At 45.8% G+C, this 21,966-nt stretch overlaps 1 protein-coding gene across 42 annotated transcripts in view; it reads left to right on the forward strand.

The window, feature by feature from the left end:
* TLN2 (talin 2) overlaps window positions 1-21,966 on the forward strand; it is a 479,276-nt gene that overhangs the window by 350,466 nt on the left and 106,844 nt on the right. For all 42 annotated transcript variants that reach the window (XM_070054308.2, XM_089310520.1, XM_070054305.2 and 39 more), the window contains 7 exons: window positions 3,034-3,168; window positions 5,317-5,445; window positions 7,497-7,599; window positions 18,520-18,728; window positions 18,985-19,104; window positions 19,361-19,558; window positions 20,689-20,828. In XM_070054308.2, coding sequence (XP_069910409.2) covers window positions 3,034-3,168; window positions 5,317-5,445; window positions 7,497-7,599; window positions 18,520-18,728; window positions 18,985-19,104; window positions 19,361-19,558; window positions 20,689-20,828 — 1,034 coding nt within the window. The remainder of the gene's footprint in view (window positions 1-3,033; window positions 3,169-5,316; window positions 5,446-7,496; window positions 7,600-18,519; window positions 18,729-18,984; window positions 19,105-19,360; window positions 19,559-20,688; window positions 20,829-21,966) is intronic.

Here is a 21,966-nt window from a genome sequence, read left to right on the forward strand (position 1 = left end):
CTGTGACCTTGGTCTTGCCCAGAGCCCCTGCTGGGTCAGGAGCTGTCCTTGCCCTTAAGAGGAGGAATGAATGAAGTCCACAGCCTTAGCTGAGTCTTTGCAGCTAGCAGGCCTTGAAGGCCTTTTCTTTTCATTTTCAATTTGGAGAGAGGTAGGCAGCAAAGCAAAATGCTGGTATGCAGGGAGATTGCCCTGGGCCCGGAGACCCACGACGCATTTTTCTCAGGAGCCTCACATGTATTTCTCCTCCAGGAGAGCAAATGTGTCATCCGATGCACCTGCTGGTGAACAGCCCCGAGCTGGGTCTTGCTTTAGATTCCCCAGTGCTCAGAGTGCCTAGTGCTGTTCCTCGCGGGTGGGGAGCAGAGACGCGATGAGTGCATCTTTCCCAACGATGGGATCCTGCCGATGGCAGTTGTGCAGCTCTTCAGGCTTCTTGGTCTCTGTAGCTCAGGCAGATTCATTGTAAGGAAAATTGAATAAATGAGAATATTGAGTTGTGGGGAAACTCCCATTAATACGCTTTTTATATTTGAGTCCCTCAACTTTAACTGGTGCTTTTGAATACCATGTAATACTTGTGTATTTTTATGTAGTACCTTGTGGCATTTCATCACCTGCATATACAGTGGAAACGGATCAAACCAGGCATCTGGCTTTTCCATTTCCTTCTCTTTGTGTTTAGAGCCTAGCAGCTCCTCTCTGCCAGTTCTTATAAAGAATATAATCTCATCGTTGAGAACTCAAGTTCTCCATCAGCAGTTCTTTGCTACTTGAATATCCTCAGCAGTTGATGGAATTATGCAGTTCAATTCCTCTTCCTTGTCCAGGTTCAACCCATAGTTGTAGGACTCAGTGATGCATCTTTTTGGTTAATATTTCAAGTTCTTTCACGCCATCATGCATAGATAAAACATGACAGCTTTTATGAACTTCCTCAAATGTTAACCACATACATGTATGTATGTGTGAATGTGTATACTACTATTATTTTTTATTTGTTTGAGAGGCAGAGAGACAGATGGCTCCCGTCCACTAGTTGACACTCCAAAATGCCTGCAACATCTAGCCTGGGTTGGGGCCAGATTCTCCCACATGGGTGGTAGAAAACTTAGGAGTTGAGCCATGACTGCTTCTTCCCAGGGTCTACATTAGCAGGAAGCTGGAGTCAGAAGCCAAAGCCAGGTGTTGAACCAGGATATTTCAGTGTAGAATGTGAGATGCCTCAACTGCCAGGCCAGACGCCCACTCCTACATATATTTTACAGTAGGGATTTATTTTATGAATGAAGTTTTTTTTAAAGTTCATGAAAATTGCATGGATTTAAAATTTTTTTGTACCAGAAATAACTTATAATTAGATTTTTGGGTAAACTCCTTTTTTTAAAATTTATTCCATTTATTTGAAAGACATAGTTACAGAGAGAGGTAGAGGCAGAGAGAGAGAGAGAGAGGTCATCCATCTGCTGGTTCATTCCCCAAATGGCCACAACAGAGCTGAGCTGATCCAAAGCCAGAAGCCTCTTCCAGGTCTCCTATGTGGGTGCAGGGGCCCGAGGACTTGGGCCATCCTCTGCCGCTTTCCCAGGCACACAAGCATGAAGCTGGATCAGAAGTCAAGCAGTTGGGACTCAAATGGGTACCCATATGGGATCCCAGTGCTGCAGGCTAGGGCTTTAACCTGCTGCACCACAGTGCTGGCCCCTTGGGTGAACTTTTTGAAGTACCTTTATTATATGCTAAAAGCCTTAGCAATATGTATGCTCTGATCTAAGATTTTACTTTTTTTAAAAGATTTATTCATTTATCTGAAAGGCAGAGTTACAGAGAGGCCAAGGCAGAGATTTGATTCACTCCCCAAATGGCCGCCACAGCCAGATCCAAGCTGATCCAAAGCCAGGAACCAGGAGTTTCTTCTGGGTTTCCCATGTGGGTGCAGGGGCCCAAGGACTTGGGCCATCTTGTACTGCTTTCCTAGGCAGAGAGCTGGATCAGAAGTGGAGCAGCTGGGACTTCAACCGGCACCCATATGGAATGCCAGCACTGCAGGCAGCAGCTTTACCCACTATGCCATGGCGCTGACCCCTACTTTTTTTTAAGATTCATTTTTTTTGAAATTTCAGAGTTACAGAGAGAGTGGGAGAGACGAGACAGAGAGACAGAGATCTTGTATGCACGGGTTCACTCCCCAGCTGGCTATTACAGCTAGGGCTGTGCTAGCCCAAAGCCAGGGGCCAGGAAGTCCATCCAGGTCTCCCATATGGGTACCAGGGGCCCAAGCACTTGGGCCATCCACTGCTTTCCCAGGCACACTAAAAGGGAGCAGGATCAGAAGTGAAGCCTCCAGGACATGAAATGGTGCCCATGTGGGGTGATGGCTTTACCCACTACACCACAATACTGGGCCTTAAAATTCTACTTTTACAAGCAAAGAGAATCATAAATGTGTTCAAAAATTTCACTATACAAGTACTTACTATTCCTTAGTATAATGGAAAACATGGAAACATGCTGAACAGTAGGGGATTGAGACATGTCAACAGCTGCATGCTGTGGACGACTATACAGCCACTAAAAAGGTAGAGTACGGGAAATGGGAAGATAGTAAGACAGGAAAAAAATGTATGATCTTGTTTTTGAGAATATGTATATAAATACCGGGGCATCCATGCATGGTGAAATTATTTTGTCTTGGAAGATATGTTGTTAACTTACTAGTTTTATTTATCTGCCTTCATTTTCCCAAAGAGCTCATTGGGTGTGTATTAGACTCAAGAAAATGCCATCCTAAGAAACATAAACCTACTTAATACAGAATTCTCTGTTCTTAACATTTCTAGAATGCACTGCCTTACAGTGCCTGATTTGCAGTGTTTGTTGGGGAGTAGGGACAGCAGGAAAGTAACTGACGTTTCATGTTCCTTTTCTCAGGGGAAAATAATTTCTGTGTGCCAGGGAGGCATTTCTCTTGGGTCTCTGCTCATACCTCTTGCTGCCTAGGAGCCACCTGACTTTGTGTTCCTCTCTCTACAGCCAGGAAGCAAGATGGTGTCCTCCGCGAGGGCTGCAGTGCCCACCGTGAGCGACCAGGCTGCAGCCATGCAGCTGAGCCAGTGTGCCAAGAACCTGGCGACCAGCTTGGCCGAGCTGCGCACCGCCTCACAGAAGGCAAGTTTAGCCTGGTCACTGCAGTTAGTGTGGCAGGAGTGGAGCTTTTAGATTCTCACTGCTGGTGTGGTGTGTGTGCTACCCAGTTCTCGGCAGACTTGTCCCATTGGCATGACTGCAACACACACACACACACACACACACACACACAGAGAGAGAGAGAGAGAGAGATCTTCCACCAGCTGGTTCAGTTCCCAAATGGCTATGACAGCCAAGATTGGGCCAGGCCAAAGCCAGGAGCCTGACACTCTTCTGGGTCTTCCACATGGGTGGCAGGGACCCAAGCACTTGGGCCATCTGCTGCTGCTTTCCCAGGAGCATTAGCAGGCGACTAGACTGGAAGTGGAGCAGCTGGGACATGAACTAGTGCCCATATGGAATGCCCACATTGCAAATGGCACCTTAATCTTCTTGCACCACAATGCCAACCTGTGTGTTTTCTTTCTTGTCCGGAAGTTTCAATATCTTACACGGAAACCTTCAACCTTAACAAGGTCCTCAGTAGAACACAATTAAAGACTAAATAAATTACTGTCTCTGGAATGTATTAATTACCAAAAGACCTCGTTACTACTCTATTTGTGGTGTTAGCATGAAGTTCTAGCATAAATTCATTTTTCATCCTTGTAGCAATCTCTGCATAAAAGCAGGCAGCACTATAAATGGCTATGAAGGAAGTAACTGACTTGAATTCTTAATTTGAACAGTGCATTGCGTTGCTAAAGAAAATCATCCAGAACTTTAGGCTCAATCCAACGAAAAAATAAATAAAGGTTCTGAGCTGTGGTTCTCAAAAGAGAGACCCTGAGACCGTTTGCACTGGAATCACCTGGGGGTGCTTTTTCAGATGCAGGTTCTGAACAATCCGGTCACAGAGCCTGAACGTCTACATTTGGAGTAATAGCAAACAGCTGGTGTGGAGCAGTGGGTCTCACAATGGGGCACAAGCAAGACTGTCCTTGGAGGACACTGAGAGCTATGGACATTTCTAAATACAGGGTAAAGATTAAGCATCCAGGCTCCGGCATCCCACTGCTTGCATTTAAATTCTGGTCCTGCTGTTGACTGATTTTATAGCCCAAGCCACTGATTTGAGCTCTCCGTGCCTCAGTTTCTCCCCTAGTAGTACTGGCACATAAAAATCAATTAATTAGGCCGGCGCCGTAGCTCACTAGGTTAATCCACCTAGCGGCGCCGGCACACCGGGTTCTAGTCCCAGTTGGGGTGCCGGATTCTGTCCTGGTTGCCCCTCTTCCAGGCCAGCTCTCTGCTGTGGCCTGGGAGTGCAGTGGAGGATGGCCCAAGTGCTTGGGTCCTGCACCCGCGTGGGAGACCAGAAGAAGCACCTGGCTCCTGGCTTCGGATCAGCACAGCGCTGGCTGTAGCGGCTATTTGGGGGGTGAACCAATGGAAGGAAGACCTTGCTCTCTGTCTCTCTCACTGTCCACTCTGCCTGTAAAAAATAATAAAAACCAAATCAATTAATTAATACTTACTCCTACTGTAGTTACTATCACCTAAAAGAGAAAAGAAATGATGACTTCCCAGTATTCAGTACACTGATCAGTAACTGTGTGTGCATTTAATATAGTGACAGGTGTGTGTCGGGGGCATGCCGTTAAAGCATTTGGAGACCAGTGTTGTTAATGCTCAAGAGAATAAAGTCATTTTCTTTAAACAAATTACCAAAGGATAAGCACTTTTGTAATCTTCTTTATTAAAGGATAATGACGTGCACTCCAGGAATCTGTAAAGATTGTCATAAGGTTGATGGAGACTTGTTCCCAGAGTTCTGGGTTTGATTCTTCATGCCTTCATTTACTACCTCCTTCCCAAGTCTGCATCTGCACACATACTGAGCTGGGTATCCTTTCTCTAGAACCCAGAGCCTCTGAGTCTGACAAGCAAATGCTTTCTGGATAAAAATGGACTATAAAGGAGGATAGAAATGTATTCATTCATGAGATATACGTAGAAGGTCCTGACTGAGCATGACTTTGTTGTCTTGGGCAACACCTGCCATTCTGGTTTCCTACTGCAGGCTTTGGAAAATCACTGGGTCTGTCCACAAAGGCATATCATGTGTCACTGAGTACTGGGGTGCATTTCCCCAGCAGACAGTGTCACCTATGCATCCCTCTGTTGCAGGCCCATGAAGCCTGTGGCCCTATGGAAATCGATTCAGCTCTGAACACAGTACAGACCCTTAAGAATGAGCTGCAGGATGCCAAGATGGCAGCTGTGGAAAGTCAGCTCAAACCACTGCCTGGGGAAACGGTAAGTCTGCTGCTCCTGTGAAGCTGGGGGTTTTTTCCGTGGTCAGGGTGGTACTGGGGAGGCTTTGGAAGTTGTAGGGGTGACAACTATACTGCATTAGGAGTGCATTAAGACAGCGATCCCCCTGGGAAGTCCTCTGTTGGGGAGTCCGTCGGGCCTTTTTTAATATTTGGCCAAGAATGACCTGACCTCTATGAATGTTTATTCTTCTTCATAAGCAATGCTCCTGTTGCTGGCCAGCGTTCTATCCTGGGTCCTTTTTCTGAAAAGAATGCCCAGTGCAGCGGGAGGAACTGATTCAGAGATAGGAATTCCGGCTTCCAGACCCAGCCATATCATCAGCTAGCTATTCAGCAGTCCCGTCTCCTGTGAGATGGTGGCAATGAGGTCATATTGGTAAACACAGAAAAGATGATCTACAATCCAGAGTTTTAAGAAATAAACGACATAATGCAAAGTGCTGGGATGCACAACACCTTTAATTCAGTGATACCACCATGGCAAACAAAATGATCCAATTCTGATACCCCCGATGTTCGTGTTAGGGTGCTCTTGGTCAAATGTTACTGTCCTCCTCATCTGCATATACTTGTTTTCTCACCTTCCTGAACATTGCCAACAAAATGCCACCATTTATTAAGTACCTGTTAAATACTATAAAAGCACACAGTCCAGCTTATCCTGATAGCAACCTTCACAGTCAGGCTCTATGATCCCCGTTTACAGCTGGGGAAACTGAGGCACAGAGCTTGTCATTGTTCTATCAGTTAGTGACTGAACCAAGGTCTGAATCTAGATCCTCAACCCCAGGCTCCTGGTCCTTCGTGTTGCAAGCCACTACCCTTAACTACTGCTGCTCTTTGAATGAACAAAACTATTTTAGCATGTAAAGTAACTTGAGGAGCATCTCATCAGAGCCTGATACACAGGAAGTAGTCAGAAAACATTTGTTACATCAAGTTACCCCTAATTATACAGATGGAGAAACAGGCTCAGAGAGGGTGAGTCAGTTAAATAGGCACATCCAGCTAATGACAGATTTGGGATTGATTCTGGGGTCGGCAGCTTTGCAAAGGCATCTGGGAGTCTCTGCAAACACCTGTACCCCAGTGAACCCTGGAAAGACTGGCCTGGCACGAATTTTACCTTAATGTGCAAGAACAGAACAGTTAGAATGTGAGAAACACCATGTAACTTTGAAAGAAATGGTTAGCTTTGAAAGGTGTGTGCACCATGTTATTGGTGGCTAGCTTGCTTATTTGTGAAGGCACTTTTCTCTCCTGGGAAACAGCTTCTGGGGTTTAAAATACAAGTGTTCCCGGAAGCCTTTGTGTACTCTTGTGGTTCACCCAGAAATTTTCTTCCAAAATGTTACCCTCATGTCGTCATCAAGTAATTATCCACACCCCAGGCCTTGATCAACTCTGTTCTTTGATTGTTTTATTTGGTTTACTAAGCAGGGTGACACACTGTTCGTGGGAAGCAAACACCATGCCCATTTCCGTAATCCCAGTTATCTCACCAAAGATCTCTTTCCATTGTGTTTCCTTTCACTTGGAGCCGTGCCAAGTGTAATGATCCAATTGAGCAAGGTTGATGGTCCCCCATGTCAAGGAAGGTGGCACAGGATGTGTGCCCACTTCCTGCTAAGGCATAATTAATCCCCACTAAGGATTTGTTGCAGACCTTCTAAATTCGCTTCTAAAGGTATAATACTAATAGCTGCCATTTGTTGAGAACTGACATTAGTTCTCTGAAAACCTGAGCCTCAGTGTTATGATCTCTTCAGGAAGCAGGCTTGGCGAGGTGCAGGAACTCGCCCAGTCTCTCATAGCAAGTGACTAGAGGCAAGGGGCAGGCGTTTGTATCCGGATTGTCTACAGCTGTGCTCTCTCCTCTGTAGCCAACTGCTCCTCTTGTTTAACACCATAGGTGTATGCACTGGGAAGGAGCTAGGGCTCAAGGTTTGGGCTGCATTATTTTTCTGAATTGCACTAAAACCTCAGGACACCTGTTTTCTAAGTTCTCTTGCTCCTTGGATGTTCTTCTAGCTGGAGAAGTGTGCACAGGACCTGGGAAGTACCTCTAAGGCAGTGGGCTCCTCCATGGCGCAGCTCCTCACCTGTGCTGCCCAAGGCAATGAGCACTACACAGGTGAGACCGTGGGCCTGGTGCAGACCACTTAGGGATCTGGGGAGGGAGGTCACGGAGTTGTCAAATAAGCCTGACTCTATGTCCCCAGCAGTTCATTACATACAGCAGACTCTAAAATGCTCACAGGGAACACTAGAATTAAAAGATAAGTTTATTTTGGTGCTAAGAAATTTGAAATCTGTGCATATGAGGCATCTCCAGAAAGTTAGCAGAAAATACATATTGTGAATAAACATTGCATGGGTTTCAAAATACACATTTTCTGGAAACTTTCGGAAGACCCCTTGAATGCATGCATTTCAAAAAAAATTTGGTACCAAAATAAACTTATCTCTTAATTCTCTTTTTCCATTAACTTTTGGAAGTACCTTCATATTTTTCAAGTACTCTCCATGTCCTCCTTTGGGGCTTGATGTTCAGTATTGAAAAACTAATAAAATATGATCTCCCTGAAGCATCTGTGGCTCACCCCTAATAGGCTTATAAGCAAAGAATAATTAAATAGTAATTACACATGCCCAGATCTATCCATGATTTCTGAAATCCCGCTAAAGAGAAGGAATGACTGCAAATAAAATGTCACTGAAATTTGCAAAGATGGAAGGACCTAGATGAGTGGTAACCTTTGAAGCCAAATGGATACAAACCCCTGGGTCTCCGGGGCTGGGGAGGCCAATGAGAGGCAAACTTGTTTGTGCTGCCCCGTTACGGGGTGGGGATCAGGGATAATTGATTGAGTGTTGGTGATGCCTACTGCCCCTGAAGCCAGGAGACTCCCTGAACAGGAGTCTCTATAAGGACCAGATTGTGTAGCCATCAGCTAAGAAAAGCAGAAACTTATACCAAATAGCAAATGTTACCATAGTGAGAAGTCTAAACATACTGAAAAGTGAAAAACTGTGGAGATTCAATGTAAGCAGATTACCCAAAACTATGAAATACTGGAAGAAAACTAAAACTGAGCCACTCTAGAAGTGGGATTCAGATGGGGAAGGGAGGATTTGGGATTATTGCTTTTTATTATATAGTATTACTGCTTGACTTTTGCTTTTGAAATATAAACTATTATAGTATATACCAAAGACAGCATATGTCTTAAGTGAATGCCTTCATAAGTTACCACAAATTGTATGTACCCTGTGACAGGTGCTTGGCCTAGTGGCCGAGATGCTTTTGGGGACACTCATCCCGTGTCAGAGTACCTGGGTTTGAGCCCCTGCTCTGCTCCTGAATCCAGCTTTCTGCTAATGTGCACCCTGGGACCCAATAGGTAATGGATGGCTCAAGTAGTTGGGTCCTTGCCACATATGTAGGAAACCCAGATAAGATACACAACTCCAAGTCCTGGTCGTTACAGATGTTTAGGAAATAAACTAGTGGATGTACAATCTTTCCATCTGTCTGTATCTCTCTCTGTCTCACTGCCTCTTAAATAACATAAATTGGATGCACCCAAGAAGCCTCTACCAAGGTTAAGAAATAGGACATTCTTGGTCTCCCAGATGTTCCTTTGTACCCCTCCTGATCTCTGAGCCTCTCCTTCGGCAAACTCTGATGGCTTCTAACAGCATCAATTTCCTTTTGCCTGTTATTGAACGCTGAACAGATGGGACCATACAGTATGTGTCCCCTTGTGTCTAGCTCCTTTAGAGCATTATTTTTTGTGAGACTCCTTCACAGGACAAGTAGTAGTCTTTTTATTTCCACTGTTTTCTAGAGTGTTTTATTGTACAAATGTGCCTGTTGTTAGCCTTTAAACCTTGGATGGAAATTTGGGTTGTTTAAAAAAAATCACTATTATGAACATTTCTGGTATGAGTTGTCTAGTGAGAGCAAGTAAACATTTTCAAGATGCATACCTGGGAGTGGATTGCTCGCCCAAAGACTCTGTCTGTTCAGTATACTTTGAGCAATGTTGAAAATTCCACTTGTTCTACATCCTTGGTTTTTTTTTTTTTTTTTTTTTAAGATTTTATTTCTTTACTTGAAAGTCAGAGTTAGAGTTAGAGTTAGAGTTAGAGTTAGAGTTAGAGTTAGACAGAGAGAGAGAGAGAGAGAGAGGGAGGGAGGGAGGTCTTTCATCCACTGGTTCACTCCCCAATTGACCGCAATAGCTGGAGCTGAACGGATCAGGAGCCAGGAGCTTCTTCTGTGTCACCCACATGGGTGCAGGGACCCAAGAACTTGGGCCATCTTGTACTGCTAGACCATAGCAGAGAACTGGATCAGAAGTGGAGCAGCCAGGACTCGAACCAGCACCCATATGCTGGCACTGCAGGTGGTGGCTTTCCCGCTACACCACAGCGCCGGCCCCTTGTTAGCCTTTTAATTTTAGCTATTCTGGTGCTGTGTAGTAGTGTCACATTATGGATTTAACTTACGTTTCTCTGATGAACTATGCCACTGAAGTTTTCTATGTTTAATGGCTGTTTTACAAAGTTTGTATGTTTTGCCAATGTTTGAAAACTTGGGTTATCCATCTTTTCCTTATCTGTTGCTTAGATATCTATTTCTTGTATCTTGTGACTTGCCTTTTTATCCTCTTAAAGTTGTTTTTGGGTGATTTGTTTTCTAATTTTGATACAAATTTGCCATTCTTTTCCTGTATGGTTAAGACTTTTTGTGTCCTGTTTAAACATTTGAGACTGTATGAGGTCATGAAGGTACTGTCATATTCTGGAACTTTATTATCTCACTTGTCATAGTTAGTACTGTGATCCATGTGGAGCTGAGTTGTGTGTGTGTGTGGTAGGGGTTCACCCTGTGTTCCACGCAGCTACTCATTTGGCGCAACAGCAGCGATGGAAAAGACCGTTCTTTGCCCAGTGGTCTTCCATGCCGTGTGGTTGTCACCTGAACATGCATGCGTAGGTGCACCTATTTTCAGTGGATTTAATCCCTGTTATTCTGTTAGTACCACATTTTCCTAAGGACTACACTTCTGTTCCAAGTCTTAATGTCTGGTGAGACCAGCTGTGTTAGTCTTTCTCACATTCTTATTGACTGTTCTTGGCCCTTTTCATCTTCACATAAACTTTAGCTTCAGCCTGTCAATTTCTACAGACAAACGCCCTGTTTTAAATTGGGATTATTATTGAATCAATTTGGGGAGAATTGATAATTTTGTGTTCCTGAGTCTTGTAATCTGTGAAGAGGGCACATTCTTCCATTTATGTAGGTCTTCCCCTATCTCTGTGCAGTTTCATTTTCTGTGTAGACGACTTTGTTGTGCTTTGGGTGTATGATCCAGCTCTTCCCATCCTCTTGTTTTCACTTTTTCTGCATGCTTATATTTCGCGTGTGTCTTGTGAGCTTGTGGTTGTTCTTTGGGTCTGTGTGTCTCAGGGCGGGGGGTTGTATGTTGGTGTGACAGTTTTTTTCCTGGACTGGAGTATTTTGTCTACTTATATGTAGTTACTGATGTGATGGGGTTTGATTCTGCCATCTTAGTATTTGTTTTCTGTGTGTTGTACACATGGTAGTGTTCCTTACTCTCTCTCTGCCTTCTTTCAGATTCAATGCATTGGTCAAATTCTGCATCCTTCCCCTTGATTAGTTTACTGATTGTACATTCATTTACTATGCTTTTTTTTTTTTTATTTCTTTAAGGTAGGTTGTTCTGTGTAGCTCTTCCTGTCTAGCACAAGAATCTTGGGACACTTTAACTTCATTTACCTTGTTCTCCAATCATTGGCTGTGGGTTTTAATTCTGCGTAGATGTCAGTCTCAGTCCCAGTCATGTTTCACGCCATTGCTGTTCACTTAGGGTCAGCCCCACCCTTTCCTGTGTTTCCACACAGGGTCATTTCCCTTCCACCTGGAGAATTTGCTCCATTATTCCCTTTACTACAAATCCACTGGTGACAAATTCTCTGCAATTTTGTTTGTCTAAAAATGCCTTTGTTTGGCCTCTAGTGTTGGTGGATAATTTCACTTATTATAAAATTGTAGGTTGGCAGTTCCTTTCTCCCAGCCCTTTGAAGATGCTATCCCATTGTCTTCTGGCTTCTTTATTTCTGTTATGAAGTCAGCTATACAGGTAATGTGGTTTTATTTTTCCCCTCTGCCTCCTTTTTAAATTTTCTCCAGCTTTGGCTTTGAAGCACTGTGCCTAAATGGGTTTTCTTGAGTATTTATCCTTCTTTGGGTTGTAGTACTCCTGGAAAGTAGGATTTGGTGCTTTACATCAGTTTGCAAAAACTCTTAACCTTTGTGTCTTCAAATACTGCTTCCTCCTCGTTTTCTCTCTTCCTCTTTATAGATCCTAGTTTCCCCAGGTGTTAGACCTTTACATGGTGATTTTTGAAACTCCTTCTTCCTCTCCATGCTCCATGCTCAGTATTTGCTTTTGGTTTACCTCCCAGGTCACTGTTCCTCTCCGGAGATGTGTCTGTTCTGCTTTCAGTCCCTTCTATGAAGATTTGAATTTTTTAATTTTTCTTTATTCAAGAGATAGAGTGGTCTGCCATCTCCTGGTTCACTCCCCATGTAGCCACAGCAGCCAGAGCTGGGCTAAGGCCACAGCCTGGAGCCAGGAATTCACTGCCTGAGCTAGAACCGGGGCTGGAGTCCAGACACTTCAGTATGGGATGCTGGGGCCTTAGCCAGCGTCTAAACCACTAGGCCAGATGCCTACCTCAAGACTGATTTTAATTGCAAATGTCATTTTTTTCTTTTAGTTTTAGAATATCATTTCATTATACAAGGGAATTTCCAGACATTTATGTAAAACAGAATTAAAAAGTAAGTTAATTTTGGTGCATGTAATTTTGAAATTCATGTACAGCAAGGATGTTCAAAAGATTCGTGGAAGATGTACATTGTGGAAGAACTACATGGATTTCAAATATTTTTCTGTACTGAGTTCATCTTTTAATTATATTTTTCTATAAACTTTTATAAGTACCCTTGTAGTTTGTTTCTGTGGGGGAAGTTCTGTGTTTTATTATCTAATTTCTTCAAGTCCAGGTTTAATAACTTTTTAATATCTGGATCACCTGTGGGCTCGTTTTTATTGTGTGTGTGGCTTTTATCCCCCTTGGTTTTTAGCCATTAGTCTTGTCTCCTGGTATTTCTGAGATAAATACACATGCTTTAAAAAAAAAAAAAAGCCAGGCATTGCTGTTTTAAATTATGGAGATAATTTGAAACCCTGCACTGTTTCCTTCTGTGTGTAGCATAGCCTTTGCTTCTGTCGCTTGGTTAATACTGGAACAGGGGGTTAAGTGTCTGGACTAGCAATTAAGACACCAGTTAAGAAACCTGCATCCTATATCAGAGTGCCTGGGTTCAATTCCCACTACAAAGTACTCATTTCAGCTTCTTGCTAATGCAGACCCTGGAAGACAGCAGTGATGGTTCAAGGTACTGGGCTCCTGCCACCCATGTGGGAGACCTAGATCTGGCCTCAGCCCAAGTGAGTGCTGACCATCACAGGCATTTGGGAAATGAACCAGTGGATAGGAACATGTTTTATCTGTCTTTCTGTCTCTGTGTACCTCTCAAATAAATAACTTTCAAAAGATAGGAACAAATCACCATAAACATGCAAGAACTGGGCTGCCTGCAGCTTCTAGGGTAGATTCTCAAGTTGGCGTTTTTGGCTGTAGCCCTCTGTGTGTGCCATCTGGAAGACTGTGCATTAACCAGGTCTGTTCTGAATCTTCCGCTCAGAACTCCATTGTTTTCACCCTTGCCAGAGCACCGCAGGAAGCTCTGCTTAGCTTCTCCACTTCTTGACAACAATTAGCAGACTGGGAAATGTCCCGGCAGGGGGGCGGAGCAGCCCTGAGCACCGTTTCACCTGTCTCTGTTGTCCTTGTCAAGATCTTGGCCCTGCTGACATTATTGCCTTAGTATCTCTCCAGTGCCTTCCAACAGATGTTTTGTATAGTTTTCCAGTGTTCTTAGGTGTTTCTCTGTGGGAAGGGTGACTTGAATCTGTTATTCTGTCAATACTGCATACAAAATCCTCGTTGATTTTAAAACTGTACATTTATTACTTCGAAAACAAAAAGAGCAGATGAGGGGCAGGCGTTTGTCATAGTGGTTAAGACGTCCCTTGTCGCATTCCTGGTTCGAGTCCTAGCTCTGCCACTTCCCAACCAGCTTCCTGCTGATGTGCATCCTGGGAGGCAGCAGTGATGGTTCCAGTGCTTGGGTCCCTGCCACCTGTGTGGGAGCTCCAGACTGAGTTCTCAGCTCCTCATTTTGGCTGGTCTTAGCCCTAGCTGTTGCTGGCATCTGGAGAGTGGAGGGGCTGGAAGATCGCTCAGTCTTTTTGACTCTGTCTGTCTCTGTCTCTGTCATCTGTCTGTCTCTCTTTCTCTGCCTTTCAAATAAAATAAATAAACTGTAAAAAGAGCACAATAGGAATACAAAGGAAGTTATGCTATAATACCTGCAATAGTAGCAATTTACAATTCTGTTCTAATGGGAAGGTCATGGAATTTGCCAAAGAGAATTGACACCTGACCATGTTGTGAGGCTTATTTAGGACTCCTCTTGGCATTCTAGGAGGATGAAAGCAAATCAGAGTATCTGAGAGATACTGAGGTTTTACAAAACATAGAGTATATGAGACATACTTAATGTTGTACAGATTTTCTACACATCCCAAAATCTTGCAAGATTTTGCATGTCGATGAGGAAATGCATGTTTGGTGGGGGAAGATTGCCTTACACATTGCATCATCTGATAACATCATCTGATAACATCACAGCCTGTGTGGGTGGCATCTGAAACCCAGCCTCGGAGAAACACTGCTTGTTTCGTCAGGCTGTGGGAGCCTCCACTGAGTGGTGTCTCACACGTGGGAGAGAAGAGGGCTGCCTGAGCAAAGGAGCTGGGGATGGGGTTGGGGGAGAGATTCAGGTGAAAAGCAAGGAGGACAAGTCTGCAGAGTTAGGCCAGGTCACGTCCTAAAGGACCTCAGAAGCCTACATAAATCATTTGAGGTTTGATGTAAGGACATGAGAAAATAGTAAGGATTTTCAACTGCAGCTTACAGCTCGATTGCCTTTTATACCTGTGCATACATAAGGCCTTCAAATAAGGCCTTCAAAAAGTTCATGAAAAACATGTATTGGGGTAGACAAGGCTGGATTTCAAAGTGGTTGTACACTATAATAAAATTCTAATTCTAGTTTTCCATAAACCTTTTCAAGTACCCTCAGGCAGGGCGCCCTTCCTTCGTTGTATAGAATACGCTGGAGAGGAACAAAGTTGGAGAAGAGAGACCAGAAAACAGGCTGTAGTATAAACCCAGACAAGACCCATTCTGTGGTGGAGAGAGAGATCTGACAGTGCTTGGTGACAGGTTAGAAATGGGCAGGTGTAGAGGTAAGCAAAGTGACGTGGATGCCATATATCTTGAACCTGGTGACTGGAAGGAGATAAATTTGTCTATGGGAGTAGTAGAAAAAGTTTATTAAGTGTAACTCTGAAAAAACCTGGCCCAACTAGTTAAGAAGAAAGCTGAGCAATAGAAATCTTGAGAAGAAATGAGAACAGCAGCCCTGAGGAAGGGCCTGGAAATCAGGAGAGAGGGAGCTATCGCCCAGGAAGTCGTGTGAGAAGAGGGTTTGAGAAGGTTGAAAAATCAGAAGGCAACTGTTCCTCTCCTTGCAGGCAGTTTCAGGACAGTTTAAGGATGGGTGGAAGGCGAGAAGAGAGAGCGAACGTGGCCAGGTTCTCCCTGGGTCTGAGTTCCCCTGGGCACACAAGGCACATTCGGAAGTTCCACTTGAGCTACCCACAGGGCGGCCATTTAGTGCAGTGTTTGGTTGGCCAGTGCAGTGTACAGTGTGTTTCTGTGTGGCGACATCCAGCCACATAAGCAACCTTTTGCAGACGTTGTGGAACAGTTGGCTGATTTATGTCACACTTGGTGTTCACCTGGTGAGCTGTGTAGTCCATATGTAACACACAGGAACTACAGCCATTGTGAAGCGTGCTCCTCTATTTGTTATCACTTGGAATATCATCTTGAGACTCTGCCACTGAATATAATTGAAGATCCAGATGGCAAGAAGACTGAAAGTCATCTGTGTTTTCAAAGGAGTGTGGTCACTGAACCAGGAGTCTGCGTTAGAATTTCCCACTGACTGTTGTGGTGCCATGGTGCTCACATGACCACGGGACAGGCTCGTGGGAGCCAGGTTGTTTGCTTGAGGATCTGATCGTGTCGGGATCACCACTGCGAATGTTGCTCTGAATTCAGCCACACTTAGCCCTGGGGATTCGAGGGCTGTCTGGCCCTGCTGGCCTTGTTTTATCCTTCTGATGGTATGACCTCCTTTTTCCTGGAAACCTGATTCCTCCATGGAGCATCCTTGATGTGCCTTGAGATTTCACAGCGAGTCCTGAGTGGGAAACACGTGGGATGGACAATCTTGGACTTTTGGAATTTAGCCCTTCCAGTTTCTGTCTTTTTAGCATTGTCGGAGCCCATAAAAAGAGTTTTCCATAAATGGGTCTTACCTAAATGGCCTTTTCTTTGAAGCATTTGAATGTTTTTTCTTCTGAATTCTCATACAACTCAAGTAGAATTGAATTCAAGAGTCTGTATGATGAATGGGAAAACAAGAAGAAGATTCTAGAAGTCACAAGAAAGTTCTAGAAGGTCAGAGCTAGCATCTCAGCTTCTCCTAAATACATCCTCTCCCCTACAGCCCCTGGCCCCACAACTCAGGGAAGCTGAGGTCCAGGGGGAAAGGCAGCACTCTAGGCCACACAGCTAACCAGCAGCAAAGCCAGAGCTTCAGGTTTCCAGGAAAAAGGAGGTCATACCATCAGAAGGATGAAACAAGGCCAGCAGGGCCAGGCAGCCCATGAATCCCCAGGGCTAAGTGTGGCTGAATTCAGAGCAACATTCGCAGTGGTGATCCCGACACGATCAGATCCCCAGGCAAACAACCTGGATCCCACAAGCCTGTCCCTGTGGTCATGTGAGCACCACCCACACACCCAGTGCTCCTGTGAGCAGCAACAGCCTTCAGTCTTTCATCCAAATGTCACAAGAACAACGGAATGGTTGTTCTCCTCAGGCAGAATTTCACCTTCCCCTTAGCTGCATTTACCTTCGTGTTTCTTCCTATGGGTTTTTCCTCTGCCTTAAAAAACACTTGTTTAAAATTCCTGGGGCCAGCACTGTGGCACAGGAGGTTGATCTTCTGCCTGCAGTGCTGACATCCCATAGGGGCACCAGTTTGAGTCCTGGCTGCACCACTTCCAATCCGGCTCCCTGCTAATGTGCCTGGGAGAGCTGCAGAGGATGTCCCAGGTACTTGAGCCCCTGCACCTTCAAGGGAGACCCGGAGGAAGCGCCTGTGACCAACTGGGGAGTGAACCAGCAGATGGAAAGTCTCTTTCTCTACTCCTCTCTCTGTATCTCTGCCTTTCTAAAAAATAAATACTCTTTTAAAAAATTCTTTTGGCATAGATTTTGAATCTAGCAGTTAAGACGCTCATTAAGATACCTGTATTCCACATCTGAGTGTCTGGGTTCGATTCCCAGCTGTGGCTTCTGACTCCAGCTTTCCCCTAAGGAGCAGCAAGAGAAACTGGGTCCCTGCCACCCACCTGGGAGACTTGGATTGACTTCCCAGCTCCAGGCTCCAGCTCTGGCCCAGTTCTGGCCTTTGTAGGCATTCGGGAGTGAACCAGCAGATGGAAACACCTCCCCCCATCTCAAATTGTATGTGCACACCACACACACATTTTATTCTACAAACTGCATGCGGGACTGCCATGTGATAAGAGGTGGATTGACAGCTTTGTGACCTGCCTTGATTAGCTCGTGGAGCTGTCTTCCATCTGTGCAACTTGCAATTCTGCACTGCACTGCACTGCACAGCTGTCTTGTTTTGTGAGCCCAGAGATTTCTCCACTGTTGTATTACGGGGCCTCGTGCTCAGTGAGGAAAAGACCTCCCATGCTCTTCTGCCAAAGGAGCATGATGAAAGCCATGCTCAAGGGCTGCTGGAGCCCATCCCACTGGTCCTGTAGAAAATGGTCACTTTGAAGCTGAGTGAGACATTGCTATGTGCTTTTTTCATGTGTATTCTGCATGTCCTAACAAGAAGCCTATCTCAAAGCACACCGTCAGGAGTGTCTGACCTTAGGAAACCTCAGGCCTAGCAATGAATTTAGAGAGAGAAGTGGGCCCTTGATGAAAGAGGACATTCAGATGGCCATTAAGTGTATGAAAAGATGATCAATGTCATTACTCATTAGGGTATAAACGTTGAAACCTCATTGTAATACAAGTACACACTTACTAGAAAGTCTAAGATTAGAAATCTGACAATAGTAAGTGTGGGCTAGGATGTGGAGCACCTGCAACTCTTAGGCATTGTTGGTAGTTTGGATGATGGCAAAACCATTTTGGAAAACTGTGGAATCATCTGAAGCTACCTATATACTGTGACCCAGCAATTCAACTTCCTGGGTTTATATACAATGGAAATTTTTCTGTATGTATAAGGACTTTCTTGGTAGCTTTATGCATGACAGTTCCAAATGGGAAACAACCCAGATGTCCGTCAGCAGAAGAGGAATAAGCAAATACTGGACACTGTGCAGTATGAAAAACGAATGAGCTGTTAGACCTAACAATGTATGTGACTCTCACAGCATTCTGATCTGAGAAGGAGAAAAAACAGATACCCTTGCTCCCTGGTGCTTGGTGTTTAGATTTAGGATTGTGGTAACAGGGGACGTCAGAGGGAAAAACTTTTCAACATTGCATTTATTACAGTTTCTCTTGGATTGGCCCAGAAGCACAGCAACTATATTGTAAAATTAACCACGGAAGCCCTCCTGTAACAACACCTAATCCAGAGGGGCCCCAGTCCTTGTTTGCAGTTGTGACTTTTAGACAGAATCTAATAGAAAGTCTAATGGGCTCTTATCCCTAGGAGTGGCTGCTAGAGAGACAGCCCAGGCTCTGAAAACACTGGCCCAGGCTGCCCGGGGAGTGGCCGCATCCACAAGTGACCCTGCAGCTGCCCACGCCATGTTGGATTCTGCTCGGGACGTGATGGAGGGCTCCGCCATGCTCATCCAAGAAGCCAAGCAGGCCCTGATTGCACCTGGAGATGCAGAGAGTCAGCAGAGGCTAGCTCAGGTGAGGCACGGGACTGGGGCTTGTGGTCACAGTTAACGTGGCTGTGCTGGCAGGTGTCTCCTGGGCTCCTTTCGCTGGTGTGAACACCCTGACTCCGCAGGTGTTTTTGGAGCCTGGCTTTGGAGAGCAGGTGGCGAACGCTGTGTCGCTGCGTCAGGCCCTTCATTAGGACAGAGCAAGAAGCCCAGTGAGGGTACGGCTTATACTGGAAGTGGCTTCCTAATGGTGCTTCCCTCTCCCCGCCTTGTGCCTTCAGGTGGCCAAAGCCGTGTCACACTCCTTGAATAACTGCGTGAACTGCCTCCCTGGGCAGAAGGATGTGGACGTGGCCTTGAAGAGCATTGGGGAGTCCAGCAAGAAGCTGCTTGTGGATTCGGTGAGGCTCATGGATGGGGAGGGATGCTTGGGGGACACAGCACGCAGCACGAAGTAGGCGATCAGTAATCCCGAGTGAATGCATGTGGGTATGTTGAAGGTGAAGCTTGACCTGGGCTCCAAGGACACGGAGCCTTGCAGTCTCAGTGTCTCAGAAATGCAGCCCCAGAGAGCCTGGCTGCGCTGCACACTGCCTGTCTTCATCCTTCCCGAGCAAAGTAGGGCTTCTCATGGGGTGTGCTCTCTGTCTGCCACAGCTCCCTCCCAGCACAAAGCCTTTCCAGGAAGCTCAGAGTGAACTGAACCAGGCAGCAGCTGATCTGAACCAGTCTGCTGGGGAAGTCGTCCATGCAACCCGGGGTCAGAGCGGAGAACTGGCCGCAGCCTCTGGAAAGTTCAGTGATGATTTCGACGAATTCCTCGATGCTGGCATTGAGATGGCTGGCCAAGCACAGGTGGGTGTAAGAGGAGACCACGTTGGTATTGAGCTGGCTGGCCAAGTGCAGGTGGAGGTGACTACCTGGAGTTGACCATGACCTTAGCTTATCTCCTCTGATGACCCTTATACCCTTGTGGCCAGTTGGACAAACAGGTGTTTCTTCTGTGATGGGAATATGGAACCTGTCAACAGGCCACACAGTTGCATTTGTGGTGCTGTTGAGGGATCCCCATGACCTCACAGGAATGGCATTCCCAAAGATGCTATCCGCTTCTGGGTGAAGTACTCCTGGCGAGGAAGCTTGGCTTTTCCCAGGACCCTCGCTGATGCCATCCTTTTACCTTGGCGTTCTGGGGGCCGGGGGAAGAGAAGAATGCTTAGCAGAGATCGGGACAGCTCTTCAAATGTGGGATAATAGAGTAAAAAAAAATGTGTCTGTGTTTGAGGTTTTGTGGGCCCGTTTGAATGCACTGCGGCTGACTGTGAGCACGAAGTGATTACACACTGGCTCCTTCCGATGAACAGATAAGCAGCTTGTTCACAACCAGGGAGCCTGGCTGGTCTGGTGGCAGCTTGCAGAGCTGCTTTCTCCTGAGATCCTGGCTGCTCCCAAACAGAGAGGCAGAGGGGTGTGTGTTGTTCTGTTAGGTACCTGGTTCGTTGCTCCAGTGGCCAGCCAGCCAGGTGAGAGATGTGTCTTTTCCCAAGTCAGGCACTTCTGGGATGCGAGCAGCTCTGAATAGTGGGGCAGTGCTGGGCGTTTGTGCCAGGCCGGGATGTCCAAGCCCCATGACAACTGCAGCATTGTTGAGCAAGACGCCGGAACGGGTGCCTGCTCTGTGCATTGGTGCGGCTCCCCCTCACCACGGCCCGCAGTGCCTCTGCTTGTGAGAAAGCACAGCTCTTGGCCAATCCACTTGGAGAAGGATTTCATCGCTAGTTGTGCACATCATGGTCTGAGCATCCTTTTGGGGGCAGTGTAGACCCTGGCAGCATCTCAGTGAGCTAGGTGTCTGCCCATGAATTGGTTTTAACACAGTCTGTACAGGTAACTTGGCCTGCATCTCAAGATGCTGCTCTGAGCTCTCTTCCCGGGAGAAATGGGCAGTCAGTCCCTAATGCCTCTGGCTCCTGTTGACCTTCCAGACGAAAGAAGACCAGATCCAGGTGATAGGGAACCTCAAGAACATCTCCATGGCATCCAGCAAGCTCTTGTTAGCAGCCAAATCTCTCTCTGTAGATCCGGGAGCTCCCAACGCGAAGAATCTCCTGGCCGCAGCAGCAAGGTAAGAGTGGGGAGTATGTGCCTTCACGTGTGTTTCAAGAACGTTGTTGCTGTCTGTGGGATATGCTGCTCTGACTGAGCAAAGAATTGGTGCTGTTGTTATGTTGCTGTCAGTGGCATCGAGTGATGGAGAGTGTGGAATTTTATAAAACTGGCTCATGTCCATGTTCCTTCCCCACTACCGAGGCCTTGTGTCTTCCCATTCAGCCTTTTGGTAGGGACATGCACAGACCTCCAGCCCCCACTGACTTGCAAACCTAATGGCTTAAATAGATTTTAAGTAGTGCTGTGTTTTTTCACACCATGAAAGTCACATGTGCTTATTGAAAAGAAATCTGAAAAGACTTACAAGTAGAAAGAAGACAGTTTTCAGAAAGTCATTCAACAGACATTTAAAAAACACATACCATGTACCTGACGTTAATGTTGAATTGAATTTAGGGCCAGCTTTTTGGCCTAGTAGTGAAGATGCCTGCATCCCACTTGAGTCTCTGGGTTCAATTCCTGATTCCAGCTCCCTGGTATCACAGACCCTGGGGGGCAGCAGTGATGGTTCAAGTAGTTGAATTCCTGCCATTCACATGGGAGGGTTGTTTGCACCTCTTACCCAGCCCCCAGTCATTGTGGGTATTTAGGGAATGAACCATTGGAAGGGAGCTAGTTGTTTCCATGTGTGTGTCTCTGTCTCTCTGCTTCTCAAATAAATAATTGTTGTAATTGAACCTAGTCCATCCATCACCTGTGGGTGGGCTGCAGCGCGGGCTGAGTGGAGTCCCAGTGGGAGTAACTGTTTTTGGAGCTGTGTTACAACACGACTCTGCGTTGCGGATGATCTTAGTATCCTCCTTTCCTGGTGCTCTCCCCCAGGAAACTGAATGACACGACGTCATTGCTGTTCCTTGAGCTCAGTGGCTAGTGATTGAATGCTAGTGCTCACAGCGGCTGCAGCGACAGCCCTGGAACGTCTTCGATGAGCAGCCTCCATTGGTTTTCCTGAACCCAGAGGGGAGCGTGTGTTACGATTCTGGGTGGTACAGATGTTTTCTTAGCATGATTTAATATCAGGTGATACAGTGAGATAATGCAGGCAGGACTACTGGGGGTGTGGAATAGCTGGAGATGTTTCAAAACGTACAGAA

This window comes from Oryctolagus cuniculus, chromosome 12 (assembly GCF_051225735.1).
Source record: "Oryctolagus cuniculus isolate XC-2025 breed Fujian yellow rabbit chromosome 12, ASM5122573v1, whole genome shotgun sequence".
In the NCBI taxonomy this organism is placed as follows: domain Eukaryota; kingdom Metazoa; phylum Chordata; class Mammalia; order Lagomorpha; family Leporidae; genus Oryctolagus; species Oryctolagus cuniculus.